This window comes from Prionailurus bengalensis, chromosome D3 (assembly GCF_016509475.1).
Source record: "Prionailurus bengalensis isolate Pbe53 chromosome D3, Fcat_Pben_1.1_paternal_pri, whole genome shotgun sequence".
NCBI lineage: Eukaryota > Metazoa > Chordata > Mammalia > Carnivora > Felidae > Prionailurus > Prionailurus bengalensis.
Genome location: NC_057356.1, coordinates 10,114,974 through 10,133,634, shown reverse-complemented (window position 1 = coordinate 10,133,634; position 18,661 = coordinate 10,114,974). Strand labels below are relative to the sequence as shown.

General features: G+C 42.3%; 1 protein-coding gene across 2 annotated transcripts in view; it reads right to left on the bottom strand.

Annotated features, from left to right (window-relative positions):
- The window catches only part of PTPN11 (protein tyrosine phosphatase non-receptor type 11), a 79,790-nt gene that overhangs the window by 45,171 nt on the left and 15,958 nt on the right, over window positions 1-18,661 (bottom strand). For both annotated transcript variants that reach the window (XM_043557651.1, XM_043557652.1), the window contains exons 2-6: window positions 13,187-13,309; window positions 8,460-8,654; window positions 6,245-6,437; window positions 2,301-2,417; window positions 1,499-1,612 (exon numbers count right to left, since the gene is read on the bottom strand). In XM_043557651.1, coding sequence (XP_043413586.1) covers window positions 1,499-1,612; window positions 2,301-2,417; window positions 6,245-6,437; window positions 8,460-8,654; window positions 13,187-13,309 — 742 coding nt within the window. The remainder of the gene's footprint in view (window positions 1-1,498; window positions 1,613-2,300; window positions 2,418-6,244; window positions 6,438-8,459; window positions 8,655-13,186; window positions 13,310-18,661) is intronic.

Genomic DNA, 18,661 nt, shown 5'->3' with positions numbered 1-18,661 from the left:
CAGCCCAGAGCCTGGAGCCTGTTTCAAATTCTGTGTCTCCCTCTCTCTCTTCCCCTCTCCTGCTCGCTCTCTTTCTCTCAAAAATAAACAAACATTAAAAAACACTGTTTTTTAATCTGACTCATTATGCTGATCATCAGTTTCTCAGTGACGCCCTTCATCACTGTCTTCCCTCTCTTAACTAGAAGCTCCCTTTTTCTTTTTTAACGTCTTTATGTATCTCAGAGAGAACGCTGGTTGGGGAGGGGCAGAGAGAGAGGGAGACAGAGGATCTGAAGCAGGCTCTGTGCCAAGAGCAGCCAGCCCGAGGTGAGGCTCGAACTCACGAACCACGAGATCATGACCTGAGCCGAAGTCGGATGCTCAACTGACTGAGCCACCCAGGTGCCCCTCAACTAGAAGCTCCTTAAAGACAGAAACCCTGTCCATCTTGTTCGACATAGTGTCCTGGGCAATAAGTCCAATGCCTGGTATGCAAAAATAAAGCTGAGTTCAAGTTCCTGTTCAGCAATGTGGAGCGGAGACTGTGACTGTTCTATTCTGCACCCAACCTCAGCGCTGCGGTGCAATCGGTATTTGTGGTATGGTGCTGGATGGTTTACTTAACCTCCCCAAGCCTCAGGCTCCTCCTCTGTAAAATGGAAATAAGGTCTATCTCAATAAGCTGATCTGACCTGTAGCCACTTCATGCGGCCATTCGTTTGTTCCACGTTTATTGATTCTAAAAGTCCTGCAGAAAGTAAGTAATAGTCCATCATTCCCATAAACAGAATAGTAATAATAAAGTGACATAAACATTAGATAAATGTAAATACCCATTCAACAATTATTTATGGAGCTTCTACTGTGTTCTAGGCACTGTGCCACATGCTAGGGGTAACTATGAAAGTAAGTACGGTATGATCCTTGTTTTTGAGGAAGTTTTCAATCAAATGGGTGAGAGGAGAGAGAACACGATCACAATGTGAATTGGTAAGTGACATACCAGAGGAAAACAGGAACATAGCACATTCCCTCTGGGGACATTCTCCTACCCAAGTTGGTTTCAGGAAAGAAATCGGTTCACTTCCCAAAGTTATAAATGTCAACTCCCAAATTAAAACCACCATGAGGTATTTCACTTTCACTTATTCACTGCAATAAGGCTATAGATTCTCTCTAAAGAAGCCAGCCAATGCTGGAAACCTTCCAAAGGAATTAGATCCTTTTGTTTTTCTGGGTTTTTGCCAGCAGTCCAAACCAAAAGAGCCAAATGGAGCTATTGGCTCATCCATTGAATATTAACTGCCAACTCCCTTCTCCCAGAACACAATGCCCTTCTATTTCAGAGAAGCCCCCTCAGCAACTTGTTCCATGTCAATCAATGGCTGAATTAAGAAAGAGCACAGATTCAAGTCTTTCAGATCCAATTCCAAATACAGGGCCAACTTCTCTCTCATTAAAAATAGGATTTAATAACTCATGCAAAAAAAAAAAATTTTTTTTTTTAATAACTTACCTCAAATTCTTCCCAAAAGCCTTGTTTGACTTTATCTGTGGTCTCAGCTAATTTGCTTAGTTCTCGAACCCGGCTTTCTATTTCAGCAGCATTGATGCGTGTTGTGTTGAGGGGCTAATCAAATTCAGCAGTTGGTGTGAAATGAATAAAGTATTATTAAAAAAAAAAAAGTGTTAATACCAAAAAAAAAAAGAAAAAAAAAAGAGTTCCATCTTGATATTTGTAAGGCAAGGACAGGAAATTCAAAGGATATAGTAATTCACAACAAAAGTTTTCAAATACAGTTTCACTTTTCTGTTTTGTCAGAAAATGTATCTTTCTTCAATCCCCACACACACTTTACTGTGCTGATAGAAATTCAAACCTATTTTTCTTCATAAATCGATCCCAACATTATTTGGGGAGATGATATAATTTGCCACTAGGTGCTAAGAGGGAACTCTGAAGTAGCAGTAACTCCAAAGGGAGTAAGTGTAATCACCCAAAGGTAACCAAAGGGAGGCCTAGAACGAACACTTGGTAAAAGCTTGCCTTAGAAACTCCATAAAGCCTTTTAGAGATACACCTGGAGATATCATGGAAATGACATAATGCCTGGGATTCGTTTCCAAATACCCCCGGGGAAGAGCAGTGGAGTGCGGCAACAATGAAACAAGATTTTTAAGTTGATCACAATTGAAGCTGGGTGATGGGTGTATGGAGGTCCATGATACTATTCTACTCCTGTATATTTAGAATGTTCTGTATCAGGATTTTCTAAACTCCGTAAGGAGATGAAGCTTTAGCTTTCTAATACTCTCACCTGCTTGAGTTGTAGCACTGTGCCCAATGTTTCCACCATGGGGTTCTTCTTGTAATGCTCCACGAGATCTGTCAAAGAGTCAAACCGTTCTCCTCCACCAACATCATATTTCAGTTCCTTTCAAGACCAAAAAAAAAGAAAAAAATCCTATTACCTTTATGTTAAATTATTATTTTTCCCAGCTGAAGTACAGAGACTGACTCTCCCCCAAAGAAAAAATGGCTGTCGTAGTACAAAGGAGAGAAAGCAAGGATGATGGAACAGGAAAGGCCGACTCAATGGGAAAGAGCTCACCGTGGGGTGTGAGATCTAAGTATCCCTCAGCACCAAGGGCACAAAAGTCTCCCCTTCATACGTTAACTAAGTAGGTTAAAGAAACGAAAAACAGCATTATTTGCTATTTACTTACACTCTAGGCTAAGCAACCATACGGCAGGCTGCTGAAGAGAAGGTAAGTAACAATTTCTCTCTGAAATGCAACAAACTCCAAGGCTGGCGAGGCAGCACTGAAGCCCCAACACCCATGTCTCTATTTTCCTCTTCTAATGAAACTCTAAAAGGGAAATTATAAACAGAGACCAGGAAATTTTCTCTGACAAAAAGATCAGAATAGGCGACTTCAGGGAAACAACAGGAAAACAGTTAAACTCAGAAAATGCAAAACCCTAAAAATTAAATATGAAGATGTTTGGGTATGATCTTTTATTTAAAAATAAAACTGCGGTGGGGAGGGGGAGAAGCACTTTCAGAATGACAAAGGACAGACCTCTGAAAATCCATTCTTCCATAAAAGCAACAAAAATACTGGTAAAAACTGTCACCGACTTCTTCAGAACTCTGAAAATTAACCAAGGACTTGCACCAGTCCAAGGAACATTTATTTGAGAAAAATGATTGAATCTTGGTAAGGAGCAAACCCTGGCATTCTAACTTGCCCTCTCTTCCCATGCACCTCTCTCTTTCAGTCGCCTTGAAAACAAACAGCCTCGTAACCACAGTAGCTGCGAGAGCCAGCAACACAGCATAGCCAGAGGGGACAGAATGGATTTGGAACCCTCTCCAGGGACCTATCCCCGGAGAATATTCCCTACAGGCAAACCTTGCTTTATTGCACTTCACTTCATTGTGCTTTGTGCTTTGCTTTGCGGATACGTTATTTTTTACAAATTAAAGGTTTGTGGCAACCCTGCATCCAGAAAGTCTATTGGCACCATTTTTCCAACAGTATCTGCTCACTTTGTGTCTCTGTGTCGCGTTTTGGTAATTCTTCCGATGTTTCCACTTTTTCATTATTACTATATGTGTCACGGAGATCTGTGATCGGTGATTATGACTTCCTGAAAGCTCAGATGATGCTTAGTGTTTTTAGCAACAAAGCATTTTTTAATTAAGGTTTGTTGTCCGTTGTTTTCTAGACATACTGCAACTGTACACTGAATAAGATACAGTATAGAATAAACAGAACTTTTATATGCACTGGGAAACCCAAAAAACTCATTTGACTTGCTTTGTTGCAATATTCACTTTACTGCAGTGGTCTGGAACTGAACCCATAATATCTCTGAGATATACCTGTATTGGGCCTGCTTAGCAGCTCCCTGGAAAAGCCCTGTTTTCAGAGCTTATGTTTACTTGACCTGACTTAGAGTTCACTCAGCCCTGTCTTCAGGGGATCTGCCAAAAACAATCAGCAGCAACTGTTTAATATCAGAGCAGCCTGAGGCAGCAATACCAACCAGTTAAAGCAAATAAGAGACTGACCAAAACGGAAAAAGGAAAATCTAGGTGATGTCCACATAGGGCTTGGAAAACCTCTAACATAGAGAGGCAAACCAAGAAACAAACTCTTAACTGTAGAGAACAAACTGATGGTTACCTGAAAGGAGGTGGGTGGGGAGAAAGGTTAAATAGGTGATGGGGATCAAGGAGTGCACTTGTTGTGATGAGCACCAGGTGTTACACGGAGGTGTCGAATCACTATATTGTACACCTGAAACTAATTATTACGCTGTATGTTAATTCACTCGAATTTAAATCAAAAGTTAAAAACAACAACAACAACAACACCTCTAACATATTCTTGAGAATCCAGAGGGCTATGTGGCTGTGCAGGGCTGTGTGAAGTGTAGGGAAGATCCAAGAAATCCCTTATCTTTACCTCTAGTTGACCTTGAGGTTATGCACAAACAGAAGGTGAAGGCTAAGGCAGAGTTGGAATCGGCCAGAGCGTTCAAAGTATGCCCCAACACACACCCACACACACAGAGCCCTCCCCGCTCTCCCCCCTGCCCCCGGTAAAGGCTAGGAGACTAACCACGCAAAGACTTCAGTGGCTACACATAGCAAAGAATACGGGAAAATCATGGAACACAGAAAGAGTAACAACTACAGCAACAATAAAAAAATAGCGACAGCAAACAGCAAACCCTGGAAAAGCCGGCGTCTGATTTCCAGAGTCTTCACACTGTATCACTTAAAATGTCTAGTTGCAAACAAAAAAAAAATATGAAACATGCAAAGAAACAGGAAAGTACGCACCAAACATGGGGGAGGGGAGAACACTTAATAATAAAAACTGTCCTTGAAAAAGCCCACATAAAGACTTGAAATCAGCGAGTATACATATGTCCAAAGAACTAAAGAAAACTTACTTTATAAATTAAAAGAAAATAGGAGGATGCTGTCTCATCAAATAGAGAATATCACAAAAACCTGTACACAAATGTTTACGGCAGCATTATTCACAATAGCTAAAATGCCCATCCATTTTTAACGGATAAATAAAATCTACTCTAGCCACACAATGGAATATTTGACAATAGAGTTTATTGACACACAGGACAATATGGATAAACCTTGAAGACATTATGCAAAGTATAAGAAGCCAGACACAAAAGCCATGTTATATAATTCTACCTACACGAAACATCTAAAATAGGCAAATCCATGAAAATGAAAAGTAGATTAGTGGTTGCCAAGAGCTGGAGAGAGGGGAAATGATGGGGAGTGACTGGGAATGGACACAAGGTTTCTTTTTGGGGTGATGAAAATGTTCTGGAATTAGTGTCGGTGATTGCATCATATGTGAACATACCAAAAACCACTAACTGCTTTAAAAGGGCGAAATTACATGGTATGTGAGTTGTACCTCAATTAAGCTGTTTTTTAAAATATTTATGTAATTAAAAAAATTTTTTTTGAATGTTTATTTTTTGAGACAGAGAGAGACAGAGTATGAGCGGGGTAGGGGCAGATATAGAGGGAGGCATAGAATCCAAATCAGGCTCCAGGCTCTGAGCTATCAGCACAGAGCCCGACATGGGGCTCGAACCCACGAACTGTGAGATCACAACCCGAGCTGAAGTTGGACGCTCAACCAAATGAGCCACCCAGTCGCCCCTGTATTTATGTAATTTTAAAACTGAAGCAGTAAGTGAACAGTTTCTATTTAAGAAACTATGTCAAAACAAAGTTTGACATGGTTGACCAAGAATCAACCTCCTTAGTCCCATCACCACATTAAAAACAAGAAACAGTGAATTCAATTCTCCGAGCCTGAATGCAGGAACTCTGTAACATGAAGGCAAATGCAGTCACAGGCCAGACTGTGATAGTCCTAAGGAGGAACCGAGGTCACCACTTTAGAAACATGGAAGAGTGAGGCTGACCGACTCCAGCCGCAATCAAGCAGAAACAAATTCGATAGTACAGGGCAGAGGTGATTCACTGAAGCAGGATTTAATCTGCCAGAGATAGACTGGAAGTAAATAACAAAGTCCTGAAATGATGAAACAATTATAATAAATAATGTACTAAAAGCATATCAGCCTGTAACTAAACGAGCAAAGAAAATCTGACGTCGCAAGTGATGGCTGTCTTCTTCTGGCAGAAAAATCACCCAAAGACGACATTTTGCCAGACCCGTAGTTCAAGTGCGGCTTTACCTGACAGCGGATCATAACGTGGGTCACTTTAGACTTGCCATCGTTGCTTTCCCCTTTGTCATCACCAGTTCGGACAGAGAGAACAAAATCTCCAGGATGGCTCTGGCTCTCTCGTACCAGAAAGCTGCCGTGTTTTCCTTTCTCCGTTAATAATTTCTCTGCTTCTTTCCCAGAGAGGTGTCCATGAAACCACCTAAATTTTTTAAAATGAAAATCAATTGAGTTCTGCCATGAGTTCACAGCATTCTTTCACAAAACTGCCATACACAGCGAGCTCCTAAACAATTAAAAAACAGACACAGTCCTCTAAGAGATTGGTCAATCCCGCACAAGGCAGAATTTGCAGCCCAAGCAGGAAGGAAAAATGGCAAAGATGTTAAGAATAACCATTCAACTTTTTAAATGAGCCCACAGTCATTGGGAAACAAATGTCCTCAATCTTTCCTATTTTCGTTCCCATCTCCAGCTTTTAAAAATGCATTTTGTCATTTCTCCATGCCCTACCCTAAAAGGATCAACTATTTAAACACAACCATTTAAAGAAATTAAAAGAGAAAATCATGGTAGAAACAGAAAATCATTTGAATGTTTGCCCTTGCTTTGGTATGTGCAAATTACGTAAGAAAGGATTTTCATTATAAATGAAGCATTCCAAATGTTTTAATATGCCCAACCAATACTTTCAACAGCCTCCAAGTTTTCTGTCAATACCTTTGGAGCATACACTGGGCTATCATTTCAAACCCTAATGCACATAACTTCTAGAGCAGGGGTGAGGGATTTTGTTAAAAATGTGAATTCCCATGCCTCACAACCAGAGGTAGTGATACATGAAGTCCGAAGGTGGCCCAGCAACCTGCATTTTCACCCAGCACTCCAGAGTCCTGATGTAGGCCATCAGAGGACAGACTCTGAGACAATAGTACTCTCAGATACTATAAAAAACATCTTGGGGCACCTGGGTGGCTCAGTCGGCTGAGCATCCAATTTCAGCTCAGGTCATGATGGTTTCTGAGTTCGAGCTCCGTGTCGGGCTCTGTCCTGACAGCTCAGAGCCTGAAGCTTGCTTCCGATTCTGTGTCTCCCTCCCTCTCTCTCTCTGCCCCTCCTCCACTTGAGTTCTCTCTCAAAAATAAACAAACATTAAAAAAAAAATTTTTTTTTTTTAAACATCTTAATGGGGTGCCTGGATGGCTCAGTTAGAAGAGCATGTGACTCTTGATCTCAGGGTTGTGAGTTCAAGCCCCATGTTAGGGGTAGAAATTACTCAAATAAAAAAACAAACTTTAAAAAAATCTGAACCTAGTCATATTAATCATGTGGCTTTTTCCCTCAGAATCTTGGTAAGAAGGCAAGCACTATCATGGCAGAGAGTACTAATGGCTCATCATTAGGGGAATATACTTTGAGTTATTTTTCATCCACCCTCAACTGAACAGAGTAAAATTTAGAGATAAACTGAGGTGGCTGACAGCCTTTTGCTTGAAGCTACAGTGGTAGCTGGAGAAACAAACTATCGGCATACAAAGAGGTGCAAACTGAAGAAACCTGCCTGAAGATACAAAATATACAAACCTACTTAAGAGACCCTGAATTTGTACTGAGTCAGAGAGGAGACTGGGGCTGTAGAAAACCAATAAAAGCAATAAAAATAGGTCAAGCCCTGGCTCTCATCAGCTTAGTTCCAACACAAGGCAGCAGGGGTGGGGGAAGATCTCTGAAATGACGGAATTTCCTCTAAGCAAGGTCATTCTCCACATTTGTGGATACTACATAAAAGAACTGATGAAAAATCTGACCCTCTGAGCTCTCTGCTTTTCGGCTTCTGAGCTTAAACTGACATCTGTTGGCGGCATTGCTGAATAGCTGGTCAGGAGCTACTACTGAGAACTGGTGCTGTTTTGGCATCTCCATTATCATTTTTCTCTCCTAACTCTCAAAGATTATCAGCTCAAGTCCAATAATCCTAAAATTACCGCACGTACCAAGAACATACAGGAATAATCTGAGATCCCTGTAAGGAACACTGATGGACACTTTTACAAGAAGAGGGAGATCTGAAAGTAATCTGACCCCATTTCTTCCTTCAGTAAAACTTTACTTGAAAAGGTTACAGCTTGAGCAACAGATCGAGCCAACCCCCCACAAAGCATTCAGAGAACACCTACAGCATGGGAGAGACGCACAGACTCTGGAGTCGCTAAAAGCCACTGACCTTTCAGAGGTAGGGTCTGCACAGTTCAAAGGATATTTGAGCTCAATAACATCTCCATTCTTCTCTTTTAATTGCCCGTGGTGTTCCATGTAATACTGGACCAGCTCAGCCAGAGTGGCAAACTTCTCCCCTCCGTACAGGTCATAGTAATCACCGGTGTTCTGAATCTTGATGTGGGTGACAGCTCCATTTCTTCTAAAATAGTCCATTAGGGGAGAAACGAAAACTAGTAAAGAGCCACGCTAGTAAAAATGGATCTCATAATTCAATAGCAGATTTCACCTAAATGTGGAAACACACCCAAGAAACCGGTTTACATTTCTCCTGTAACAAACGCAGTGAGTCAAAGGACCACGTGGTCAACCGTTTCAACACAAAGGGCTCTGTTTATTGGTTCCTTTCCCTTGTACAACTTCCATGTTCAAAGTCTGACCTATCGGGGGCACCTGGCTGGCTCGGTCAGTCAGTGGAGTGTGTGGCTCTTGATCTCTCAGGGTTGGGAGTTCGGGCCCCCCATAGGATGTAGAGATTACTTAAAAATAAAATCTTTGAAAGTCTGGCCTGTCAAACTGCATATATTAAGTGACAATAATTTTCCTCATCATTAATTAATCGAGATGCATATATTAAAGTTAAACATCCATCTATCTTGTAATCTACTAAATCTACTCATTAAGTATTTTGCTCCCCACAAAATGAAACTGTATGGCTATCAAAGACTTGTATAAGAATATTCATTGTAGCCTTATTTGGAATACAAAAATATTGGAAACTCAAATATTTAGCATCAAAATGGATAAATAGTTGTATACTCATACAATAGAACACAACACAGCAATTAAAAACAAAACAAAACAACACTGATACATACAACACGAACAAATCTCAAAAACATTACATTAAGAGAAAGAAGCCAGGGGATACCTGGCTGGCTCAGCTGGGAGAGCATACACTTGGTCTCAGGGTTGTGAGTTCGAGTCCCATGCTGGGTGTAGAGATTACTTAAAATCTTTGGGGCACCTGGCTGGCTCAGTCAGTCAAGCGTCCGACTCTTGGTATAGGCTCAGGTCACGATCTCACAGTTCATGGGTTCATGGATTTGAGCCCCATTGTCAGTTCTGAGTCTGCCTGTGACTCTCTCTCTCTCTCTCTCCTCTGCCCCCTCCCCTGCTTGCACTCTCTTCTTCTCCCTCTCAAGATAAACATTTTTTTTTTAATCTTTAAAGAAAGAAAAAAAGACAGAAAGAAAGACAAAAAGAAAGACAGAAAGAAAGAAACAACTATCTCACAGACCACCTATTAATCACAAAAAGAAAGGGGCGCCTGGGTGGCTCAGTCAGTTGAGCGTCCAACTTCAGCTCAGGTCAGGATCTCACAGGTCCTGAGTTCGAGCCCCACATCAGGCTCTATGCTGACAGCTCGGAGCCTGGAGCCTGCTTCGGATTCTGTGTCTCCCTCTCACTCTGCCCCTAACCCACTCACATTCTGTCTCTGTCTCTCTCAAAAAAATAAACAAACATTAAAAAAAAAAATGTACTCATAATCACAAAAAGAAAAAGGTGCCTTTACAATGGGAAAATCTGGCAAACACCTCAATCAAGTGATTAAATTGAACACCCCCAAGGGGCTCCTGAGCAGCTCAGTTAGTGACACATCGTACTCTTGATTTCAGCGCTGGTCATGATATCTCATGGTTCGTGAGTCCAAGCCCTACATCTTGCTTGGGATTCTCTCTCTCTCCCTCTCTCTCTGCTCCTCCCCTGCTCTCTCGTACGTGCTCTCTCTCTCTCTCTGTGTTTCTCTCTCAAAAATAAATACGATACAATACAATACAATACAATACAATACAATACAATACAATACAATAAAACAACACAACACAACACAACACAACACAACACAACACTGAACAGCCTTGAAAAATGGGACAAGCAGGCCCCATGTGCTTCCCACTGTGAGATAATGGGGCGGGCCGAACACTGCCCCTGTGGTGCACTTGCCAAAGATGTGTCGTCTGAATTTAAAAAGGAGGAAACGATCAGCAAATTGAGATTGAAGGACAACCTACGAAATGACTGGCCTGACTGGCCAAAAAGCCAGAAGAGAGAGAAAAAAAAGAAAAGGTCAGGAGAGACTAGAAACATAAAAATTGAATGCAATGAATGATCCTTGACTAGATCCTCCTGAATCTAGTGTGGGGTGGCGGCTGGGGCACAGGATGGGACACGGGGTGGGACTCAGACACTTGCAATCACTTCAAAAGCCATTACTGAAATAACAAGAGAAATCTGAATATGAATATTAGATGGTATTATAGAAGCAAGGTTAAAATGTATTACCTATAATAATGATTTTTTTCAAGATATGGAGTTTCTTTCCTTAATGTTTATCTTTGAGAGCGAGAGAGAGAGAGAGAGAGAGAGAGAGCAGGTGAGCAGAGGAGCAGCAGAGAGAGAGGGCAGAGGATCTGAAGGGCTGAGAGCAAGCACAGAGCCCGATGTGCTACTCCAACTCACAAACCGTGAGATCATGACGTGAGCCGAAGTCAGACACTTAACTGAGCCACCCACGCGCCCCTCATAACTGAGTCTGTAGTTACACAGGAGAATGTTCTTGTTTATCAGACATAGACACTAAAGTTTTTTTTGTTTTGTTTTTCCCAAGGAGGACTCTTGCCCAGCGTGGAGCCCAAGACGGGCTCGAACCCATGACCCTGAGATCAAGACCTGAGGATCCAACTCCTGATTTTGGCTCAGATCGTGATCTCATGATTCATGGGTTCAAGCCCTACATCAGGCTCTGCACTAACAGTGCAGTAATAGTGCAGAGCCTGCTGGGATTCTCTCTCTCTCTCTCTGCCCCTCCCCCAATTACACCGACTCAAAATAAGTAAATTTAAAATAATAATAAAATAAAATAAAGATAAAAATAGGGGCACCTGGCTGACTCAGTCAGTGGAGCGAGCAACTCTTGATCTCAAGGTTGTGAGTTCGAGCCCCATGTTGGGTATAGGGATTATTTAACATCACAATATTTTTAAAAGTTTTAAAACAAGGTAAAAAATATATTGATTATCTGCACTTTGCTTTCAAAAGGTTCAAGGGGAAAAAAGTAGACACACAAACACACACTCAGAAGGGACAAACATGACAACATGTTGGCAGGTGAAGAGAAGGTGGGTGGTCACATATTCATCTTTCAACGTTTCTATAAGCCAGAAATTTTTCAAAATAAAAAGTTGAGGGGCAAGGAAAAAAAAAAAAATCCCACCAATTCTCTAGTCCCGGTCCTGCCGCTGAGTAGCTGCGAGACTAGGTTACTAACTTAACCTCTGGGTCTCAGCTTAGTCACCTGTAAAATGAAGATAATTGTGGTACTTATTCATAGGTTGCTGGGAAAATTAAATAGAATGATATGTGTAGAGTGCTTGGCACAAGGGCCTGGTGCATATGTCAAGTCCTCAACCATGTCTGCTGTCACCATCATGATCATCATATACTCTCCAAACAAACTCTTACAGCTCAAATATCACACAACGTTTAAGTTAGAGGTCCATGCTGATTCAAGCCCTGAGGACTCACGAAGACCCATTCCTTGCATTAAAACACAAGAAAAAGTTAACGACGGGGGCTCCTCAAAAACTAATCCAAGCCAAAAAGAGGTTTCCCAAGTCCCAAAGGGATCCTAAATAAACCCACCACAGTTTATCCAACCCTCTATTGTGGGAGTGTTCTCAGTTTGTTTTACATTTTTTGAACAGTATGGCCAACATCCTGTTACAGGTCTCTTTGAGCAGGTGGGACGGTTTTTCTAGAAACTGACCTTCTCTTATATACTTATTTCCCTTACTCTTGATTATTCCAGGAGCTGTAACGCTACTGCCTTATGATTTTGCTTTTATTATTACTATTTTCAAATAAGGAAGTAAGATGTGTTGACCATCCTGTTGAAAACATTTGAAACAAAAACAACTCAGTGTCCCACAACAGAGGACTGGATAAACTGTGGTAGGTTCACAACATTTGAGTATAGCCATCAACATTAAAATTAATAATTAGATCTCTATGTACCAGCACAGACCTCAAAAAGTTTAAACAGGAAGTTGCAGAATAATAGATACATTCTAAGGCCTGTGTATGTGAATTCTAAAAACACACAAACCAACTTTATATTGTTCACAATAGCAGCAAGACAGTGCAAGTATAAAAACACATTCAGGAAGGATACATGCCAACCTCTCGATGGCGGTTTCCTCTGGGGAAAGAGGGAGGGGATGGGACTGGGCAGGGGAACAAACGGGACCACAACTTCCTCAGTGATGTTTTATTTCTGGAAAAAGAAAAGTGATCTGAAGAAACTCTTCAAAAGCATTTTTCCCATTAAGAAATCAACAGAAGGAAAAGGGAAAATGCAGGCAACCAGGTTCAGGATGTGTGGAACCCAGACTAAGCGGTGGTGACGACAGTCTGTTCACCTCACCCGCGGGGGTCTCTCAGGGGAGAAGAAGTGCCCATCATGATGCCCCTTCTGCTGTATTCCCACGCACCCACTCTCGGGAGGCCTCGCCTGAGGCCCGGGAGCAGGCTCGAGTCGCATCTGACACGTGGGCCAGGCCTCGCCATGGGCCAGCAGGCAGGCCTTCAGACTCTCAGGGAGGGTAGCAAGCGGTCCTGGTGTGGTCTTAACGTTTCTCACCCTTTCAGGGTTCTCTTTTTCTTCCAACTTACCTGACAGAAAGGGTGAAGTCTCCAGGGTTACTTTTACTGGGCCTCGCCAAAAAACTGCCATCAACTCCTCTTGTCAACAGCAGGTTTTCTGCCTCCACGCCAGTGATGTTTGGGTGAAACCATCTTGAGCAAGAGAAAAATGGAGAGAGCCATGAAAACCAAGGGACTCTGTCACTTCCCACACCATCACACCGAAAATGCCTAGGGGTAGAGCAGCTAATAGAAATAAAAAACAAGGGGCGCCTGGGTGGCTCAGTCAGTTGAGCGTCCGACTCTTGATTTCAGCTCAGGTCATGATCTCATAGTTTGTGAGACTGAGCCCCACACTGGGCTCTGCGCAGACAGGGAGAGCCTGCTTGGGATTCTCCCCTCCCTCTTTCTCTGCCCTTCCCCACCCCCAAATAAATAAACTTAAAAAAAAATCTTTACAAAAATACAAAACAAGACCTTCCCTTCCTCTTCCCCCTCTTCTCCTTGGTCACTCCCACCCCCCTTGACTTCCTCTTGGTAGGAGCCTAGCTAGCATCCTGCCAGCACGATGGGTGGGGCTGGGGCATGGTCAGTGGGACCGGGGCTGGGGGTTTGGATATTAAGCCAAGCCCAAAGCCCAAAAAGACAGTCCAGGAGATTGAACACATGGAGTGGAATTACACAAGTAAATAAACAAAGAAACTAATGAATAAACATACTGAGGATAATGAGAGCCAGATTTCTCACTGTTGGAGAGGCAATATACATATAGACAGGGAGAACGCCCAAATAAACTCTGGTGTTAGATTAGAATCGGAGGTAATGTAAACTCTAGCTTTTAACATACACATAGAGATAACTATAGAAATACAGATGTAGGTTTCCATGTAGGTATGTGCATATGTATGATGCACACATATTTTCCTAGCTCTTTCTTCTAAAAGGGCCTGGAAGCAATGACACCCCAGTAGCCATCAGCATAACCAGCCCCCTTATCATGGTTTCTAAACAGTTTTCTCCAACAAAAGGAACCGGGTTTCTTGGAGAAAAAGCTGATTCCAGTTCTGGGCACTAAAAGTAAGATGAATTTGGAACACCTTCCTGTATCCAGCTCCAATGAGGACATGTCAAAAGAATACAAGAGCCAGCTTAAAGGGACTCATACCTGCCAAATTAGACAATTTGTACCTCAAAATTAAAAAACGATATTGGGGCATCTGGGTGGCTCAGTTAGTTAAGCATCCAACTTCAGCTCAGGTCACAATCTCACAGTTCGTGAGTTCGAGGGCTACATCGGGCTCTGTGCTGACAGCTCAGAGCCTGGAGCCTATTTCAGATTCTGTGTCTCCCTCTCTCTCTGCCCCTCCCCTGCTCATGCTCTGTCTCTCTCTGTCTCAAAAATAAACATTAACCATTTTTTTGAAATAAAAAATGATATTAATAGAAAACAGACCATTGAATAAAATAAGAAACCTAACAGTCCATATGGATCTCAATTTTTTTTAACTAATTACAGTTCTTCCAAAAATTAAGTAGGGACTAACCATATATACCAAAATTCCACTTCTGGGTATATACCCAAAAGAACTAAAAGCAGGAACTCAGATATTTGTATACACATGTTCATAGCAGCACTACTCATAACAGCCAAATGGTGGATGCAACCCAAGTGCCTACCAACGAACGAATGGACCAACAAAATGTGATTGTATACATCAACGGAATATAATTCAGCCTTGATAAGTTAGAAATTCTGCCACACGCTACAACATGCATGAACCTCAAAGACATTGTGTTGAATGAAACACACCAGTCACAAAAGGGCATATACTGTAAGACCCTACCTCTCCATGATGCACCTAGGGTAGTCAAAGCCAAAGAGACAGAAAATAGGATGGTGGTTGTCAGGAACTGGAGGAGGACATGGGAGTGTTAGTGCTTAACAAGCACAGAGTTTCAGTTGAGAAGATGAAAATGTTCTGGAGATGGATGGTGCGGGTGGCTGTCCACCAATGTCAATGTGCTTAATGCCACTTAAAAATCATTAAGTGGCATTAATGATGCGGTGTCTGGGTAGTTCAGTCGGTTAAGCGTCTGACTCTTGATTCAGCTCAGGTTATGATCCCACAGTTCATGAGATCGAACCCCGTGTTGTGCTCTGCACTGACGTGTTGTGCAGAGTGTTGTGCAGAGCCTGCTCGGGATTCTCTGTCTCCCTCTCTCTGTCCCTCTCCCACTAGCACACACACACACACACACACTCTTTCTCTCTCTCTCTCTCTCTCTCTCTCTCTCTCTCTCAATCAATCAATATTTTTGAAAGTTTTAGGGGCACCTGGGTGGCTCAGTTGGTTGAGTATCTGACTTCGGCTCAGGTCATGATCTCATAGTCCGTGGGTTTGAGCCCCGCGTCGGGCTCTGTGCAGGCAGCTCAGAGCCTGGAGCCTGCTTCGGATTCTGAGTCTCCCTCTCTCTCTGCCCCTCCCCTTCTCACGCTCTGTCTCTCTCTCTCTCTCTCTCTCTCTCTCTCTCTTTCTCTCTCTCTCCCTCTCTCAAAAATAAACATTAAAAAAAAGTTAAAATAAGTTTTAAAAAATGGTTAAAGTGACAAATTTTCTGTTATGTACATTTAACTGCAATCAAATACAGGGGGACAAAGGGAAAGCTCTTTGCAGTAGAAGCACAAAGAATGATATATAATAAATACAGGAGTAACAGAATTAGGAAATCACCTTTTGGTAACTGTCACATTAACAGGTCAGGCAAGAACTGTCACAAGGCACTAAAACTAGTGGGTGAACATTTCAGGAAGTACAGGGTGTTTATAGCAACTCAAAGTACCTCCCCATGAAATGTTTATTAATTACTTATTAATTACCAAATAAAAAATACTCAGGGGCGCCTGAATGGCTCAGTTAGTTAAGTGTCCAACTTCGGCTCGGGTCATGATTTCACGGGTTCTTGAGTTCAAGCCCCACATCAGGCTCTGCAGAGAGCTCAGAGCCTGGAGCCTGCTTCAGATTCTGTGTCTCCCTCTCTCTCTGCCCTTCCCCCACTGACACTCTGTGTCAGTGTGTGTGTGTGTGTGTGTGTGTGTGTGTGTGTGTCTGTCTGTCCGTCTCTCTCAAAAATAAACATTAAAAAAATTTTATAAATAAACAAACATTAAAAAAAAATTTTTAGATACAAACTTCACAGTGGAGAATTTGACAGATAACTCTCTTAACCAACAGATAAAAGTTAACATCACCAGTTATGGATTAAAGTGGCATCACGTGCCTCCTGACATCATGCATGGAGAAGAGCAAGTGCCATTTCTGTGATATTCCCATCAAAAATGCATTATCTAACCTAATTATGAGGAACATCAGACAAACCCCAAATGAGTGACATTCTACAAGGTCAGATGGAGGTAGAAATTCGATGGTATCATTATAATATAAATTTCCTGATTTTGACAAGTGTACTGTATGTCTATGTTTTTAGGAAATGCACACTGAAGTATTTTATTTTATTTTAATGTTTATTTATTTTGAGAGAGAGAAGGAGAGAGAGACAGAGCACGCATGAGTGGGATAGGGGCCGAGAAGGAGACAGAATCGGAAGCAGGCTCCTGTGCTGTCAGTGCCCTACGCGGGCGGGGCTCAAACTCACAAACCTCGAGATGATGAGCTGAGCCAAAGCTAGACACTTAACCAAGTGAGCCACCCAGGCGCCCCAACACACTGACGTATTTTAGAGTAACAAGACAACATGCTTGTAATTTACTCTCCAATGGTTCAGAATGAAATTAGACATACAGTGTGTATATACATGGGGGGAGGCAAATGTGATACCATGCTAGCTGGCAAATCTGGGTAAAAACTAAACAGAAGTTGTACCATTCTTACAAGATTTGTATAAATTTGAAGTTATTTCAAAATAAAAAGTTTTTAAAGACACACAAATAACGAAGTCCACCATGAATGCCGTCCACTTCAGAGGATTCCTCTTTGAGTTTCCAGTAAGATTTCCTTCATGGATTCTAAAAGTCACCAACATTTGTGGTAAAAAGAGTAATTTCGGAAGTCAAATTACCCAGGACCTTTACAGACTAATTCAATACTCCCAGGGATAGAAGTCAATTATTAAATGTAGAGTCCCGGCACTGATACGCAACCGAACTTTGAAGAGACTTCTTGACAAATATTGGCCCAATGTGAGTTATTTTACAACAGTGAAAGAGAGAAAGCAAGGGTGAAAAGCTGTCATAAATCGTGCACTAAGGACATGGACACTTCTGCAGCATCATGGTGAGGGCTCTGATCACACAGCCCTAGGTGCACAACTGAGCCCTACCACTGACTAGCTCAGTGACCTGGGCAAGTTCTATCTACTTCTGATTTATCATCCACGATATAGCAATAATAATTCTTAGGTTTGTTTTAAGAACAAACTGAGGGGGCGCCCGAGTGGCTTAGTCAGTTAAGCGTCCAACTTCGGCTCAGGTCATGATCTCACGGCCCGTGAGTTCGAGCCCCGTGTCGGGCTCTGTGCTGACAGCTCGGAGCCTGGAGCCTGCTTCGGATTCTGTGTCTCCCTCTGTCTGCCCCTCTGCTGCTTGCACTCTATCTCTTGCTCTGTCTCAAAAATAAATAAACATTAAAAAAAAAAAAAAAAAAGAACTGAGAATCCATACAACATAATATCATTCGGTCATTTAAAAGGAATGAAGCACTGATAAATGCTACAATTTGAATGAACCTTGAAAATATTCTGCTAAATGAAAGAAACCAGACACAAGAGGCCACATGTTGTATGATTCCACTGATGTGAAATGTCCAGAATAAGCAAATTCACAGAGACAGAAAGTAGATTTAGTGCTTGCTTTAAGAAGGGGGATAGCGGGGCGCCTGGGTGGCGCAGTCGATTAAGCGTCCGACTTCAGCCAGGTCACGATCTCGCGGCCCGTGAGTTCGAGCCCCGCGTCAGGCTCTGGGCTGATGGCTCAGAGCCTGGAGCCTGTTTCTGATTCTGTGTCTCCCTCTCTCTCTGCCCCTCCCCCATTCATGCTCTGTCTCTCTCTGTCCCAAAAATAAATAAACGTTGAAAAAAAAAATTTAAAAAAAAAAAAAAAAAAAGAAGGGGGATAGCTAGGGGCACCTGGGTGGCTCAGTCGGTTAAGTGTCCAAGTCTTAGTTTCAGCTCAGGTCATGATTTCACAATTTATGGGTTCAAGCTCCACACTGGGCTCTGAGCTGACAGTGCAGAGCCTGCCTGGGATTATCTCTCTCTCAAAATAAATAAACAAACTTTTAGAAAGCAGGGGGTGGGAGGGAGGACACCTGGGTGGCTCAGTCACATAAGCGTCTGACTCTTGATTTTGGCTCAGGTCATCATGATCTCAGTTCATGAGTTTGAGCCCCACATGGAGCTCAGTGCTGACAGCATGGAGCCTGCTTGGGATTCTCTCTCTCCTTCTCTCCCTGCCCCTCCCCGTCTTGTTCTCGTTCTCTCTCTAAATAA